Raw genomic sequence first — 18,449 nt, forward strand, 5'->3', positions numbered from 1 at the left:
ATGCATATAAATATAGATTATGTAAACTAACAAATTTATTATATATTATTTGATGGTTGATACAAGACATATTTGCTTTACGTGTAACAAGATAATTTTAAGTAATCATTCATCTGAAGCAAAACAAAATTTAATATTGTCACTGTTAATGGGTAGATGAGAGTTCTTTGCAGTCCTTTTAATAAGCTGATCCATTTAGTTTGCATATTTCAACATATTTTTTTTTTTAATTCAATCAATATGTCTATGGTTTATTTTAACAGAATTCTTCATTTCAGTTCATGAAAATATGCAAGTTTATAAAAATGCACATGCTTAATTATTATGATTAATTATTAAGATTTATTTAATTATTATGACTCGTAACACGATATCCATATTTGCAAACACTATTTCAGTAGATGACCAGTGTCTAAATATTAAACTAACAAAACAATATTATCCTAATATTTAATTATTCATAGGATTCATATATTTTACAAATTTATATATTTAGCAACTAAGCTTATAAAATTGCTTTAATCCATCTTTTTGTAAAACACTCAGTTTAGTTATCCTATGTAGCTAGTCTATTAAAATCAGAAATTTACCATATCAAAGTTACAATAGCTGATAGTTTATTGATGTAAATCATTAGCATAATGTGGAGCATTGAATTGAGTGAGGATAGAACCTGGGACCTTGTGGTTCGCAGCCCAGTAACATAACCACAATACAAAAGCAATTGTTCGTGTAGTGTAGCTGTTAACTGGCTTATAAGCTTTCACTACAACAGGTAAGCCAAGTCAGCTCTTATGTTGTAATGAAATGCTATAAATATAAATTGCGATGCAAGATAAGTTACAGCACTCCTAATGATATAGATTTTAAATGCCCCACAAATGTCAGATTTTATAGGAAAAAACATGTATCATCATCAGCATCAAAATCAACAAATGTTATTGATTTGTAATGCTTGCATTCCTTGGAAGACTTTTTAAAATAAGAATACTAATACTCACCTTTCATTTACTAGTTTATCCTTTTTAGGATTCCTAGGTTGCCTCTTCATGATATCACTTTCTGCTGTTTCATAAGCTAAGGAGATAGCGGGCACCTGGTAAAAGAAAATAAATTAGCCATCATTCAGTGAAAAAATAAAATATAAAAAGCACCATACCAATAAAAAGTATCTTACCATGTCTGTTCCTAAATCAATACAAAGGATAGTGACTGTTCCAAGGGGCAGGGGGACATCAGCCAAAATGAAGAACAAGAAAGGAGTAATCTCAGGAATGTTACTAGTCAAGGTGTAAGCGATGGATTTTTTCAAGTTGTCAAAAATTAAACGCCCTATATAAAAAAAAGGTCAGTAAATAATTAAAAAATTAATCTTAAAAAAATAAGAAATAAAAATGGAAAAAGACATTTTTTATTTTGTAAAACTGATTATTGAAAAATTCTACAATTTACAAAATTATTCAAAAAATAAATCCTTATATTTACATTTCTTTACTATTTCATCAATTTCAATAATTTAAAAATAAAAAAGGGCAATAATAACGTCACAACATCTAGCTTTAATATATTTCCAATATCTCAGATAACAAAGAAAAAGATCAAAGTTTTTTTTTTCTTCCCCAAAATTGTTATGGATATTTATAATTCTAAAACATTTAATAGTATAATTTACAACAATGCTAATAAACACATGAAATTTATTTTTAAAAAGTGAATATCTAATAAAATTCATAACATTTGTACCTTCTTCTACTCCTGTAACAATGGATGCAAAGTTGTCATCAAGCAATATCATGTCAGCTGCTTGTTTACTCACATCACTACCAGCAATACCCATAGCAACACCTGAAATTAAAAGCAAATAAAATAAAAAAACAGCAAATCATTACAAAGAATATGATTAAATATTCTTATGCTCTAAGGAGAGATGGAGTAAGCAACCAACTTTTTAGTTGAGAAAAGTCAATTTTATTTACCGACGGAGTCTAGTTTAGGATAGAAGCATAAAAATTTGAAAATATTTCTTCATACACAGAACCCAACTTTCTTACATTATCATTTATTGAAAAAGAATAAACTCTTTGCATGCAGTGTAAAGATTCCCATTTACCTGTTTCAGAAAACACTTCCCTTTGAGAAATTTACATCTGCTCATTTTTATTTTTTGCAGCATGAGACATCAAATTCTATCTTAAGCCTTACATCATTTTCTACTTCATGTTGATATCGTTCCATTATACAGATCTATTCCAGATTATTTCTGAAAGAGATGATACACTTCAAAGATATTAGGGTGTCCAAAAATTTCTTTCCCATAGCGTTTTTAAAGAGGCTTGTCACTGGAGACGAAACTTGGATTTTATATGAAAATGTGTATAGAAAATGCACTTGGTGTAAGGACAATAGGCCTTCAACTGTTGCAAAGCTGGGACTAAAAAAGTTCTTTTGTCCATTTGGTAGGATTAGGAAGGAGTAATTTTCTACAAGCTCCTTCCTCAAGATGAAACAATAAATTCTACGAAATACTGTCATTAACTGGATCAATTGAAAGCTGTCAGAGCAGAGGGGGGGGGGGGGAAGCAAGAATTAATGAACCGACAAGGCATTGTTTTTCATCATGATAATGCAAGACTGTATATTGCATCAGCTGCAAGAGAGAATCTCTTGCAGCATAATTGGGATATTTCACTGCATCTGATTATCTGTCAGCGAAATACAAGCACACCTCAAAGATTATTTCTTGTCCAAAACACAACAATTTTGGAAAGAAGGAATAATGATTCTTCCTGAGAGACGGAAGAAGGGGCAAAGGGGTTCTTATATAACAAAATAAATATCTTAAACAGTAAATATTGTGTATTTATTTTATATTAAAAATAGAAAATTATGTGTCACCCTTATAGAAGTACAAATATTTAAAAGTCAACCTTAAGGATTTTCAATTTGATTGCACTGAATAGACAAGAAAATAAAATGTAGATAATTAATATTAGTACTTGCAATCTAATGTCTACAGTATAATGGCGTATTTTAACATTTTTGACAAAGATTCAAAAGATTAGAAAATTCAAAAATTAGAAAAAAGTATAAAATAAATTTGAAAAAATTCAGATATAAAAATTAATCTCCCAGTTGAACCATTTCAGTCAATATATTCAATAAAAAATTACATATGTTATACATATTTGCTAGAAAGTTTAATTCTTAAGTTTCAAAATATGAAAATTAAAGAGATAAAACAACTAGAATTGAGAAATGAAAACAAATTTAACAGCAAAAAAGAAATACACGTATATACATGAAACCACCACCACCAACAACAACAACAACAAAAAAAGAAAGAAACAATAACAGCAGAAACAAAAATAGTTCCGACATAGAATAGAAAAAAATAGATTGCGAGATTATGCATACATAAAAAAATATAAACAGATGCCAATGAATTACCCTTGAATGATACTGCGATTAATTTGAATTAATGAAAAGTTTTGGTGCCATTAATACAGAATAAAAAATAGCATAAACAGAAATATTTTCAATTTTTAGAACATAAAAGAATAAATCTCAACAGATCAAATTTCAATTACATTCAATCTTTCAATGAAAGTATTATAAAGATTGCAATAATATAGAACACTTTTCACATACTAATACTCAATTCTATTCATATTCAAAATCAAGTCATTTTAAAATTGAATGAAAGCGATTATATAAATTATCGAACTTTAAATAAATGTGCAAAATCTGATTATTTTACATGTACTTATTGCAATTTGAAGTTATACATCATTTTAATATCTTTTGAAAGAAACATTACCAATTCTATATATTATTGTTTTATCTATAAGAATACATTTTAGCACAATAGTATTGTATGACATTTTTACAATTTTGTTCAAAGCTGTGAATGTTGTGCAATATATCATAAATAATAATATAAAATATTTTGTGGTATTTGGATATTGAAAAGAAAAGCAATAAGAAAACTATCAGCTTAAGGACAGAATAAGTTGCAGCATTGGTTTTTAACATCATAATCAGATTAACCTAGAATGAAAACACTGCTAATGTGATTTTTCATAGTAAATGTATAGAGTAAATGCTTGATTCTTAATCTTTATATTATTCTGAAAAGGTGGTATATATTTTAATAATATGTTGATGGTGGCATGCAACCCTGGTTTGTACATCATTTTATTCTTTAATTCAAAAGTCACTGATGGGACAAATCATGTCATATTTATTGCCAATCATATGTGGTATTAATATCAAAATAAAGATACCTGGTTAGTTACTTCAAGTTTTGGATAGATATGATAAATTATATGGGCCTTATTAAAGGTCCCACAAAGAATTCAGTCTAAGTTATGAGAAAAATTTAAATATTGATTAATTTTCAATTAAAAATCTATTTAAAATTTTGTAAAAGAGAATACCTAAAGAAAATACTGCCTACCAAATATGACAGTTCTAAAACTAAACACGTGCCCAAGAGAATATTTTGATTTTTTTTTTTTTTTTTATTATTATTATGCATATTGCAGTTGACAGACAGTATACAGCTTGAAACCATTATTTTACATACCAATATCAGCTTTTTTCAGAGCTGGGGAATCATTCACACCATCACCAGTGACAGCTACAATGGCACCCTGTCTTTGACAGCCTTCAACAATAATAAGCTTCTGTTGAGGAGATGTTCTTGCAAATACAATCTCTGTGTGTTCTCTCAGAAGTTCGTCCAGTTCAGCCGAAGACATATCACGCAATTGTCCACCATGAACCACAGCTGCCTTTGCATCTCTATTGTATTAAGTCAGAAAATAACATGTAACTAATACTCTATTAATAAAGACACTGAAATGGAGTAGAAGCCAGCAATACAGTAAATTAAATGAGGACAAGTTCAATACTATTAATAGGAATCAGTCTAAAAATCAAAACTATTACAGAATGTAAAGCAGGTGATAAAATATTAAAAAAAAAAAAAAAAAAAAAAATCAAGCAATATTTAAAGCATGTCATCAAATTTAGTGTGTTACTGAGGGGAAAAAAGAAACTGTGTAATTAAGATGTATGCAAGAAACAACTAAACACATGCTTTGCATATTATAAATAAAGAGCAGGAGCCAAGAAAACTATTTTTGGAACTCTGCGACAAAAAGCAGGCAACAGGTGGAAACAGAAAATTGCATAATTTTTAACAATAAAAATTATAGAATGTTTATTGTTAAATATTGTACTATGTAGATAAGATAATTAATAAAATCAGAGTCAGGAGGAAGATTGAAGTTACAAAATAAATATCAGTAAATTTAGAAATATGAGTAAGATTACTAGATTAAAAAAAGTTTTTCAAAATTAGGAATTTAACTTTGAATACTGCATTTGTCAATGATTTTTTTAAAGCACTCTACCTGAAGTCAAGGATTTAATATAAGGATCTGAAAGATTAATTAAAAAATAAGCAATAATGTAGTAGTTATAGCTATTATACATGGAATGTAATTTTCCAATAATGCACTAAGTTGTTACAAATTGCTTGATGTTTGTCATGGAAGTGTATGGAAAATGAATGTAAACAATATACTAAGTTAGCATAAGCACAGATATGCATTCTAATGCACCAAAATTTTAAGAATGGTTTCCAACACAAGGAAGTTAGTACTTAAGTAAAAATTATCAATGATTCAAGTATTGATATAATAGTATCTGCAGTAGCTTTCTATCTAATAATATATTACATTATTTTTAATTAAATTACACAAAACAAAATATTTATGCTTACTTCAATAAGTTTAAACATTTATATAAATTGTGAATGAAAAATAAAGTTGTAAAGGAAAAAAAAATCAACTTTTTATTCAATTTCTTTCATGTTTTTTTTTAGAATAAAATCTTAAGATTATATTAATATTAAGTATATTATCTCTTTTGAAATAAGATGTTATTTTTATAAAAGAAGCAAGTGAAAATTTATAACGACTGTAAGTGACATAGTATTTTACCAAAATAAGCCTAAAATGTCAATTTTGAAAATCAATGCATCAAAATGAATGAATTAAATCCTCGTACATTTATTGGAAGACTTGGTTTTAAAAAAATCATACATAAGAATAAGTTAAGCTTTTCAAACTGAATATTGTTAGAGTTTAATAAACTTTTTACTTTCTAAAAGCATACCTATTTTTCTTTTAAATTTTTAATTCATTATAATGTCCATTATGATTAATAGATATTAACATTGTTACAACATACTGCATGTTATTTATACACTATATTTTTTCTAAGTACATATATATTAGTATCTTACATATTACGTAATCAAAAAGATTTAAATTATTTTAAAATAAATTATTTTTATGTTTTTTTTATTAGCATTAAAAAAACCCAATGACTGTCCCAACATAAAATATGGAATAAACAAGAGTATGGTTGAAAAAGAAAATCGGTTTCAGTTTTAGAACTTGAATAACAAACTATTACTGGCTATTTTTGATATACATGGTTTGAAAAAAATGGATAAAAGATATACCTTGGATCAACTTCTTCAATGGGTATGTCAAGCCTCATAGCAATATCTTCAACAGTTTCGTTACCCTCAGAAATAATACCAACAGATTTTGCAATAGCAGCTGCAGTAATAGGATGATCACCAGTCACCATAATTACCTGGGAAAAGTCAATTAATGCTTGCTCAATATTTTTCAAAAATGACTCTATAGGAAATTTAAATTAATAAAAATGTAAAAGTTGATTATGAATCAACTTTTTTTTAAAGCTTGCATAAAAAAAGTTCATTTTTCAGAACAATTAGAAATTTTTCAAATTATTTGGTTAAAAAGAATTTTTTTTCTAATTTTAGGATATAGATACCTCAGGATAAATTAATCAGGTTCTCCAAACTGATATTTTCAATTGCAACGTCTAAGCATGTTCTTGAAAATCATATCTGTCCTGTATACTCTTAATATAAAACTGCACACATTTTTTTTTAAAAATCTCAATTATCTTTATAAAGCCTATTCTGTAATATGCGAAATACTAAATAAAATAAGTTTTCAATAGAATGAAATTCATTAAAATTTTACAAAAGCTTTTAAGTACATAATAATTAGCTTTCTTGGTTAATATTTGCTTTTGAAAGTATAAGGGGAAAATTATGATAATTCAAATTCATAATTAAATAAAATTATTTTTATATAGGCATATTATTTTATTATTTCTAAGTGCTACATCAAATCAGTAAATTGAGTAATTATTGATATCAAAATAGTTAGATTAAAATCCAGACAAACAGGGGAAAAAAAAATGTAAGAAACCACCATGTCTTACCTTAATTCCAGCACTTCTGCATTTGGCTACAGCATCCGGCACAGCAGCTCTGGGAGGATCAATCATAGCTACCAAGCCAATGAATCGCAGATTGTCAAGAGGGAAATTTTGCTCATCTGAATCGAAGGGATATCCAATGGGATAAGTTTTGGGATCCAAAAGCAGATCACAGAAACCTTTAAAAAGATAATTTTTCAACATATTAATGTCAAACATAATGAAGTTCAATTAAAACAATCATAAACAACAGTTAATATTTCTCTAAGGTTTTCTTCTAACCATTATTTTTGATATTGAAAATTCATACAATTTTAACTTCTTAATTGTTATAATCATATGTATATGACTTTACAAACTATTTTTATTCTGCAATTTGTTTACAGACACAATTATGTCTACTGTTTTCAATGCAATAAAATTGACCTTGAAGTTTTTGCTACAATACAATAGAAGGGATGAATATTATTCAAAGGGTAACAGTAAAAATGTATAAATAGAACTCAAAACAGAATCATGAAAGATTTTGTTGGTAATTAAGGATTTAAATATTGAGGCTGAACTGGTCAAAAGGGATTGATCCTCTTACAAAATTGGATTTTTTTCCAATGTTGAGAATCTACTGAGGAGCAAACTTTTTTTTTTATAGAGACTTCTTAGAACTAAATGGTAACCTACTAACATTTAATTTGAAATGTTTTTAAAAAAAATGAGCTGCACAGTAAATGATATTTGTATAAGACAAATCCTTACCAAAATTTATTGTGAGAATATTAATTACATTATTCATCAAAATTTTTTCAAATTTTAGAAAGGAAAAAATAGCAACTATTTGTAAATCAATACCAAGAAATGAATTGGGGGGGGGACATTTTAGAACAGAAAAATTAAACTCATTTAATAAATATGAATGCGTAGATGTGATTTTTTTTTTTCATTTTAAGAATATATGTATCTAATTATGCATTTTGTCTTCAAACTTTTCTTTAATATTTTTAATTGCAATTTAGTAAGAAAATACATCATATTCTTAAGATAAATGAAAAATTTAAATAAAGGATTATTTGTTATTTAATCAGAACAAAATTTACACACATTAATAGAAATTTTTATTTTAATATAACTACAGCAATTTTTTTTCATCTTACACAAAGTTATTTTAAAAAATATAACTGTCTTTGAATGAATATGTAGAATTTTAACAAACAATAAAACATCAAAATTAATTTTTTACTGTATATTATAATTTCTTCATGCTATTACTAATGTTAATAAAGAAAGATTATACTTCATATAATTAACATCAATTTCATTTTGAGATATTTATTTTTCCTGAAAGAAATTCAATCTTATTGAAAAGAAATTTATTTTAAAGAAAAAAAAAATCTATTCTAAATTATTTTAAAGAAAAAAATTAATGCAAAATATGAATTGAAGTGGAAAATCAATAGAAAATATAAATAAATATGACATGAATGATAATGCATAAGTATTTGTTACAAAAGAAGTGAAAAAAAAAATTAATTAACCAATGACTCTTTCTCCAAGTCCACCTAATTCCAAGTAAGCATTGTTAAAAGCATCTTTCAATTCATCATCCAAAATCTTATCCTTGCCACCAATAAAAATGGTTGAACAGCGTTCCAGAATTCTTTCAGGAGCACCTTTCATGCATAATAGGTAGCTTGGGTCTTTTTGATCATTAACCTCATGGATTGTAACCTAAGAATAAGAAAAATATTGCTAAATTTGGTACATACACACAAAAAATTTTTGAAGAAAAGTAAACGCCAATGTTACTTAATGTTTAATGTTATGTCGGAGGTCTAATAGGTCATGCAAAAAATTTATATAAAACTATTATAATAAATGGAGTTATTATATAACTAAGAGAAATAATTTTACTAATATAAATTGGATACTATTGAGTGATAGCCATTAATAAATGCACTTAAGGTTTTGAAAAATCGGAAAAATCTTTTAATATACAAAAACTCTTTCTATAAAATATATATTACAAATTTACAGCATAAAGTCATTTCATTATAAATTGATAACATTTTCAAAGTAGTTGCTGATTTGGTTTGCCAGCCTTTTACAATTAATATTCATTTTGTATTGGTTTATGTAAAAGTAATGTAAAAAATACAATATAAGGAATAAACATATATTTTAACACAGATTTGCATATTGGTTTCAAATTTCAACATATGTCATGCAAAAATGCTGAAAATATTCTATTGGGCAGATAGTTGGATCAACAAATACCAAATTTGACAGATGTAGGGTAGTTAACTGATCATTAAGACAAGGTTTTCAAAACATTTTAATTAATGAACAAAAATTTAAATGTTTTTCTTCAAAGTTACTCATTAAAATAATTTTGTAACAGTTTAAAATGGAAAAAAATTAGTTTTTCAAATGTATTTATTTTATTTAAATTTTTAAATATAATTTCTAACTTTGGAAAATTTTAAAAATAGTTCAAAGTATTACTTTAAATTCACAGCATTACTTTAAATGTTTTACTAACTGAATTTATACCCATTATACAACTATGATATTACATATAAATTTTTATGTACATTATCTTTCTGATAATTAAGAATAAATCTTTAGACTTTTTCTAATTAAGGATTTTTTTAATTAATTTTTTTATACATTGCACAAACGTTTTATTTACAGTAAAACTCAGAATCCTCTCAAAGGATGTAATGGTATGTTATCCCTTATTTGGAATTGGAATTTTTGACAAATAAAAATTATTTAATGTCATTAAAAAATTTGAAATACAAAAAAGAACAAAGATTAAGAAAACAGCAAGCATATATTCTAAAATGTATATTAAATTAGATTAAATTTCAAAGTTCATTGTAAAACCATGAGGCAATTTAAAATTGCCTTATTTATTATTTAACAAAATATTTCATGAAAACTGATTCAAATTATATTTATATGGAAATGAAATGATGAACAAATGTAATTCTACACTCACATGGTACTTATTGGTTGAGTTGAAAGGAATTTCACAAACTTTAGGATTTTTCCTTCGATATGCCATGACATCACCAACAGCCAATTCCATGCACTTCAAAATAGCAGATTCAGAAGCATCACCTGAACAATCCCTGTAAAAGTAGTTATATTTTAATAATGAGAAGATAATTTTTCCAAGTATCAAATACATAATACTGGAAGTAAATTTAATGCTGAATACAATACACTGCAAGACATTTCTTGATAATATGATAAAAGATTATTAAATATAATTTACATGGGAACCAAAGGAGAGATTACATATATTATTAAACAGATATTAATAGCTGCATTAGCAATATATAATTTTATGTAATTATCTTATTATTACAGTATTCCTCTTCATGCAATGTAAATACAGTAGATTCTTGTAAAATGTAGGAAATACTTTCCAGGTACAGTAGACGCTGCTTAATATGATCACAATTAATGTTAATTACTTTATATTACCAAAACCCTCTGATCCGATATCAAGATATTCATATGTCGACAAAAATATTTGATCAGTATGATTACATTGTTTAATATTTTAAGATATGATGAAAAGAATTGATCAGGCCTTCTTTTTCAATCAGCATTATTGACTAATATTAGTTAAATTGCTCACTTCATTTGTAAGAAATGATTTGTAGCTCATTTTTCCCAATGGGATGACTGCCCTTGATTTTTATATTCTTTTGTGTAGACTAGATTTGTCTGAATTGCTTTAAATGGATTGCTATGCAGATAGGCCAAGCTTGAACATTTACAAACTATTTTTGCTAGCAACTGAGTAACGAGAGCAAATGGATTTTTTTAAAAAAAAGAATTAATGCAAGTGTTTGAAACAAAATTAAAATTTCAAACAGGTATGAAACTTTACAAAAATGAATCACTGCAGCACTGTCACACAACTGAAATTTTCACAGTCCCTTTTTTGTAAAATTATACATTTTTTTTTTTTTTTGTATATTGAATATATAAATAAACATTAAAGGAAATTTTAACATCATAATTCCTAAAATACTGGTGTAAATAGAGATTACAAACTTTGCTAAAAAAAAAATCCCAAAATTTTATTAAAAAATATTATTAGCTCTATTCATGCTAGCATTCCCTAGAATGGAATACAAACTAAAACTTTTTTTAAATTTTGCAAACTACATTTTTTCTGGCCAATATTAAAGCATTATCAAGATTTCTTTTGATCAACTGTATATACTTGAAATTGATCAAAATATAAACATACTTTTGGATTAAAAAATAAAGTCTTATGCAATTGACTAACTACCAACAAGTCAAAGAAAGCAAATTTTTGATTGAAATAAAAATTTAATATCAATGTAGCAATAAATAATGTCCTGATTAGAATAATCGGAAATGCAGCTGGCACGAGGAGGTAAGTATTAAAAATGCAATCAATTACTATACTAATTTGAGATGTGACATGTTCTTATCTATTAATATCAATGTACATATGCAGCCACTATTTACCTCATTAAACCATGTTGACCAAACAAGATTTTTAAAAATGGGAATTAAGTTATCATGCATATCACACAATATAGATAAATTAATATTTTTTTAACTCTAAATCTCAGATGCAAAATAATTTCTTTTTATTAATCAAAAACATACCTTTTCAAAATATGAATGCTATCTTGCCCTGGTTTGAACTCAGCACGACTGCAAAGACAAGCGGCTCTGGATAAAGCAGTCCATCCAGGAGAAGATTTGTCATACTGAACACCTGAAATGCAACTTATTTTTAATACCTAACAAAACTCTAAAAAATACCTATATTGATTAAGTAAATGGCTTCTGAAAAGATAAAGAAATTCATAAAATGTATGAAGTAAAACATAAAAATGCAATCCTTCAGCAGAAACATTCTACTGGAAGGAAGAAAAACCATCTTAATCAGCGAGTTGATTTTTGTATTTTCATTAACAAGATTATAGCAAAGACTTCAATATTAATTAAAATTCAGCAAAATTGTTTTATATCATTATATTTGTTTATCAAGTCTAGCTGCTCTCTATTAACAGCATCATACAAAGTTTCCTCATCCTGGTATGCATACCCCAAGGAATGCATGCATGTAATCCAAGGAATGCATGCATGTAATCCAAGGAATGCATGCATGTAATGTGACCACTGACAAATGCATGTAAATATTAGTAATTATACCTGATGGGGTGATATTAGGGTATGTGGAGCAGTAATGAATGGTAGGTCAAGGTCATGCAAATAAAAACTCAACTGATAAAATAGTTGCATCTGCTTTTAACATGCATATTTCACAACACACAAATTTTGTTTGGCATTCTAAAAATTAATGTTACTTTAAAAAATAAGTTACTCATAACACAGAAATATAATTATATGAAAACTATTATATACATAAAATGTAATATGAAATGCATAGTAAAAATCTAATATATTGTAAAAGAGAAGAATTAAACCAAATTCTTATTAAATAAAAAAAATGGTTCTTAATGTTATTATTAAAAAAACATTACAAATATTAATGCTCACATTTTGAAAGAAATTGAACAATGTTTTTTCAATTCAAACTAGTTTCTGAACTTGTCATTTTTGACACTGCCTATCTATTTAGATATCAGATGCAAATTAGATTAACAAGACACACTGAAAAGCATCAATGTTTTAATAAATTCATGAAACATAAAACCAAGCAAGTTTTAAGTATTTCTCAAACAGTATTTTTTTAATGTTATTATATACATAAAAAAAAATTTCTAAAAACCCATAATAGTATTTTCAAGGAAATAAGAGTATATACCCGATTGATCCTCTGTGGTATCAGCTTCAATAATTTGATTGTCAAACCACATGTGAGCAACTGTCATACGGTTTTGGGTTAGAGTACCAGTTTTATCAGAGCAGATGGTAGATGTTGAACCCAAGGTCTCTACAGCTTCTAAATTCTTGACCAAACAATTCTTTGATGCCATTCGCTTAGCCGTTAGTGTCAAACATACCTAGGAGAAAAAGATGGTATTACTTAGAGTAGAAATTTCAGTTCTCATTTTTCTGAATCTGTTATTAATACTGATGAATACATAAGTTCCAACAATTTTCTTTTCAATGCCCAATTTAACCCTACTAATAAAAATTATTATATGTTGAGAAGAAAAATCCAAGACATATTTTCATAGTTCCATATCCTTGTATTATAATGCACAACACACACATCTATGAACATGTTTTTCAGCCAAGGATTTTTACTGAACTGTTTTTACTGAACTCAAGCACTCATTTCATTAGTTATTTGCAATTCTGAGAGTTCATGTACTAAATTATGAAAAATAAGAAATTGAGTTTAAGATACAATTTTTACTATCTCAAAATTTAAAGTAGCTATTTATTATAGCTAAACTTCACCGAGTTCTTTACAATGAAATTATTTTCAATGAATTTTTCTTATAAATGTTGATAATTTGAATGAAAGTGTTTTGAAAATTTCCCCACAGCTCAATATTGCTTAATAAGAGTAATTATTTGAAGTGATAACCCATAATAATAAGCTTCAACAGATTAAAAAAAAAAAAAAACTAACATCTTGATGAAATCCAGTCTCTTAAATATTTATACTTGCTATATTTTCATAGCTATGTTCGCATTTTGAAACATCACATCTATAAATATATAAAATGGAAGAAATATCTTTTTTGCACCTTTTTTTCTTAATTATTTCAATGATTACACATCACAGCCTGAATTCTGTTTTAAACATCAGAAAAATAAAGTTCGTATAGATATTAAGAACCACGACAGGTTACATGAATTTACAACAATCTCATTGGTTAAAACTTTGTTTCACACAAACTTGGAGGTGCAGGAAGCATAGATTTTATTTTTAAATAATCTTTGAGAATATCAAAAAGAAACATTTAATGAAACTTAATTTTATAAATTTATAAATTTTTTTAATAAATGAAAATTTATTACATGGTCTACTTATTGTTCAGTCCTAGCTGTAAATATTAATTAATAAAGATATGGGGAGAGGAACTGAAAAGACTGACTTTTAATAAACTTAATAAAATGATTTGAACATAAATTTAATAACTAAGAAATGAATTACTCCAAATTAGCTTTAAAAAAAAAAGACAAACATGAGTGGAAAAAATCTTATTACATGGCATTCCAATTTATTCTGATACAATCTCTCTTTAAATTAAAAAAAAATGAAATTTAAAGATGTAATATGACTTTCCAATAACATCAGTCATGTGGTTCTGTTTTTTTTATACAGCATCAAAATCAGGCAGACATACAACATTCAGACAGTCACATAGCTAGTAGACAACCCAAAGGACTTAAAGTCATTTAGACTGTTTTAGTACTGAATGACGCTAATAGTTTAACAATATTCTATGGAAATTTTAACATTTTAATCAGTCAGATTTGTATGTGCTTTTCCACATGATTATTTTAATATGTGATGACAAAAAGTTTTTGCTTTGATATATTACCTGGAAGATAACTTCAGCAAATAAGATAAGTCATATTAAAACTAAAAGTTATCAAAATAGTTTTGAAATTCATTTTGGAAGATTTGAAAAAAACTTCGAGTACAGAATAATTTTTTTTTTTTATAGATAAATGGGAAGCACTGATCTGCCTCGAAGCATCTTATGAAACCCTTTAAAAAGCATAATTGTTTTTTCTTCAGAAATTTGCTTAATGTTGCTGTAATTCTACATAACACTAGGCCGAGAAGATTAATCTAGCACATAACTTCACGATTTTAATAAATAACATAATGCTAGCTTTTTAATTTAATTCAAGTTACATGATTATTATAGATAAACTATCCTCCTTTCTAATTTCTTTTTTTAAAATCTAACATAAGTAATCATTACTTATGTTGTATAGCAGATTGTTATTCATCATTATACAATACAAGATTAAAAGATAAAGAGTCTAAAATTATGATACACAAATCACTAACTGATGACAAATTCTCGATGCATTATAATTTAACATTACCAATAAAAAAATTCAATTAATCAGTAACAAATTTAATTTCAAACATGCAAATAGAAGAAATAAACTTACAGTCACAGTTGCCAAAAGACCTTCAGGTACATTAGCTACAATGATACCAATGAGGAAAATTACAGCATCTAGCCAATAATATCCAAGGATGAAAGCAATGACGAAGAAAGATATACCCAGAAACACTGCTACACCAGTGATCAGGTGAATGAAATGCTCAATTTCTCGAGCAATAGGTGTATCTCCAACTTCCAGTCCAGATGCCAAGTTTGCAATTCTTCCCATAACAGTACGATCACCTGTGTTCACCACAATACCTTTGGCAGTACCTGTAGAAGAGAACAAAATTTATTAGATATCTTCTAAAATTTAATCATTTTATTCAATATATGATATATTTTCTAATGTAAGTTGGTAGCTGATAACATTGAGAATTATTAGTTTTTTAAAAAATAATTTAATATTCAATAGATTGTTACTTTTATGTATTTACTGTAGAAAGATATTAAAGGGCTAAAATATAATGCACTATCTTTTTCTATTATGAATTTTGGTACAAAACTAAGTCCACATGTAACAAACATGTGTTTATATCAAAAAAGATAGTTAAAATTATAGTAAAAAACAAGTATTTTATAATTTGTCAGAAGAGAATAATGAAAAAAATTATTATGTAATTATATAGTTTGTAGAGTTTATATATATAAAAAAAAAGAGATTTGAAATTCAACTTGCTTTGATTTAAATCTAACAAATTACAAATATATTTGTATCTTTTTAGTAAAAAAAAAAATTACATATATTTTTTAAAATTGATTTATGCATTTAATTAACGAAAGCAATTCAGACTTAACTCGTGAAAAAACAATGTCCTATTTATAGGCTAGTGAAATTTCATTTCAAAAACTAAATCAAACAGGGTTTGTTTGTTTTTTTACTAACAAACATTTATATAACTCAAATTCCCAAACAATTTTAAAGTAGCATAACACCACATTAGCTAATATTATTTACATTATTTTAAAGCTAAAGTACCATCAATATGAATTTTCATTTCTTTTTGATTTGATGATTTATTTTTTAGATGAAACAAGGAATTTATAAGGAGTCTTTATTTTGGTATTTAAATATTAAAATTTGTAAAATGTATTAATCTTGAAAAAAATTGTAATGATTTTCAACCGACTTTTTATAATCCCCCCATTTCCCCCCCCTCCACCAGAATGCTTTAAATTATATAGACATCCATGTATTAAAATCAGATATAGGCCACTCATTCAATATATAATTCCAATATACAGCATTTCATTCTTTAAAATTATCAACAGAACGGTCAAAGAACAATATAATACAAAAAAATATATTATTAAAATAAATAGATTAATATTAAATAAATAAATAAATATTAAAATATAAAAAAATATTAAAAATATACCTAGTATTCCCAAGAAAAGTTTAACATTTATATTTAATGCAATTTATAGGTACCATGCTCAAGAGACTACAATCTTATGAGAAATGATACAACTTAACTGGAATTTGAATAAATTTAAATAGCCATTTTTAGTAATGAAATTGCATAGAAAAGAATTCTATTATATCAATATCTCGTGAACAAATCTTAACATTGAATGCTGGCATCAAAAGAATAGAGTTGATATTCAAGTTTAACAGTAATAATTGGAAAAGTACCAAAACTTAACCAATAAAAGATATTTCCTCATTAAACAGGAAAAAAGTTAATTACTCATTAAATTTTAGGACATGGTTTAACAAGCTCATGAAATGAAGGAGTAAAGAATAATATATGAATTCCAAGTTGGTGTAAAAGATTTGCAGGGTGATAAAATAATTTTGGGATGAAGAAAAAGAGAGGAAAAAATAATTTAAACAAAAATTATTACAAGCTCTTAAAAATAATTATGATGAGCACAATACAATTCATTTTAGTGCTGAAGCTTTTAAAAATTAACATGTAGATATTCCAGAATTTATATATTATATTCACATTAATTGCCTTTATTATAATGGTTAATATATACCAATTATACTGTTTAAGACATAATTAATATACTATATTGTATCTAAGTTTAAATTATAGTTTAGAACATTCTTCAATTACATTCTTTTTATTGCACTTCAGAATCTTTAAAAAAAAATAATAAGTTCATACCTTCAACACAGTTTGTGGAAAAGAAGGCCAAGTTCCTGGTTTCAAGAGGGTTATCATTGGTATGTTCTGGTGATCGGGTTTGTGGCTCAGATTCTCCAGTAAGAGAAGAGTTGTCCACCTTACAAGCTTGAGAGTTAATGATTCTCATATCAGCTGGAATCCTGTCTCCACCTTTAACTTCAACAATATCACCAACAACGACTTCTTCAGCAGGCATTGTGATTTTTTGGCCATCTCGAAGAACCACAGCATACTAAAGAGATCCAAAACAGATTAGCAGCAATCAATGTTCTTAAAAAAACATTAATATGAAAATGAAATTGGCAATTAATCATATCAATATAATCATTATTAATTATATTTAGAAAGTTGAAAAATACATCTATACTTATAATAAAGCTCAATGTGTGTGTGTGTGTTGGCGCTCTACAGGCAAGGTCATTTGACATACAGCGATCAAATTTGGTACATGTATACCTTAGAGGTCGGGAATGTGCACCTGGGGTCCCTTTTTTCGAAATTTTAATTAGAATTTTAATTATTAATTAAAAACTAACTTTCCCACCAAAAAAATAATCCATTTTCTCCACCGCCAACTTTTCCGCCAAAAAATCTTCCATTTTCCCCCACCAACAAATGAGTTTTTTTTCTCCCAACAGAAATGAGGCTAGGGTTAACGTTTTTCGGCGGATTATTTCAAACGATTCTGTTTATTTTCTTAATGTTTTATGCATTTAAAATTAAACATTGTTAATTAATCCATGTTTCAGATTCATTCTGAAGTACTTTTGAATTAAAATAACACAGAATAAAGGAAATTAAAAATGTATAATCTGCATAGCGTTACCCCAACTGGCGTAGAAAAATTCACGCATTTTGCGCTACCGTAATTGACGAAGAA

General features: G+C 26.6%; 1 protein-coding gene across 3 annotated transcripts in view; it reads right to left on the minus strand.

Annotated features, from left to right (window-relative positions):
• Window positions 1-18,449, minus strand: part of LOC129957198 (sodium/potassium-transporting ATPase subunit alpha-like) — a 172,303-nt gene that overhangs the window by 8,301 nt on the left and 145,553 nt on the right. For all 3 annotated transcript variants that reach the window (XM_056069401.1, XM_056069400.1, XM_056069402.1), the window contains exons 6-17: window positions 17,549-17,801; window positions 15,436-15,704; window positions 13,154-13,352; window positions 11,986-12,097; window positions 10,328-10,460; window positions 8,862-9,054; window positions 7,336-7,511; window positions 6,536-6,672; window positions 4,586-4,803; window positions 1,744-1,845; window positions 1,178-1,332; window positions 1,002-1,096 (exon numbers count right to left, since the gene is read on the minus strand). In XM_056069401.1, the coding sequence (XP_055925376.1) occupies window positions 1,002-1,096; window positions 1,178-1,332; window positions 1,744-1,845; window positions 4,586-4,803; window positions 6,536-6,672; window positions 7,336-7,511; window positions 8,862-9,054; window positions 10,328-10,460; window positions 11,986-12,097; window positions 13,154-13,352; window positions 15,436-15,704; window positions 17,549-17,801 (2,042 nt within the window). The remainder of the gene's footprint in view (window positions 1-1,001; window positions 1,097-1,177; window positions 1,333-1,743; window positions 1,846-4,585; window positions 4,804-6,535; window positions 6,673-7,335; window positions 7,512-8,861; window positions 9,055-10,327; window positions 10,461-11,985; window positions 12,098-13,153; window positions 13,353-15,435; window positions 15,705-17,548; window positions 17,802-18,449) is intronic.

Source organism: Argiope bruennichi, chromosome 11, assembly GCF_947563725.1.
Source record: "Argiope bruennichi chromosome 11, qqArgBrue1.1, whole genome shotgun sequence".
NCBI classification, from domain to species: Eukaryota; Metazoa; Arthropoda; class Arachnida; order Araneae; family Araneidae; genus Argiope; species Argiope bruennichi.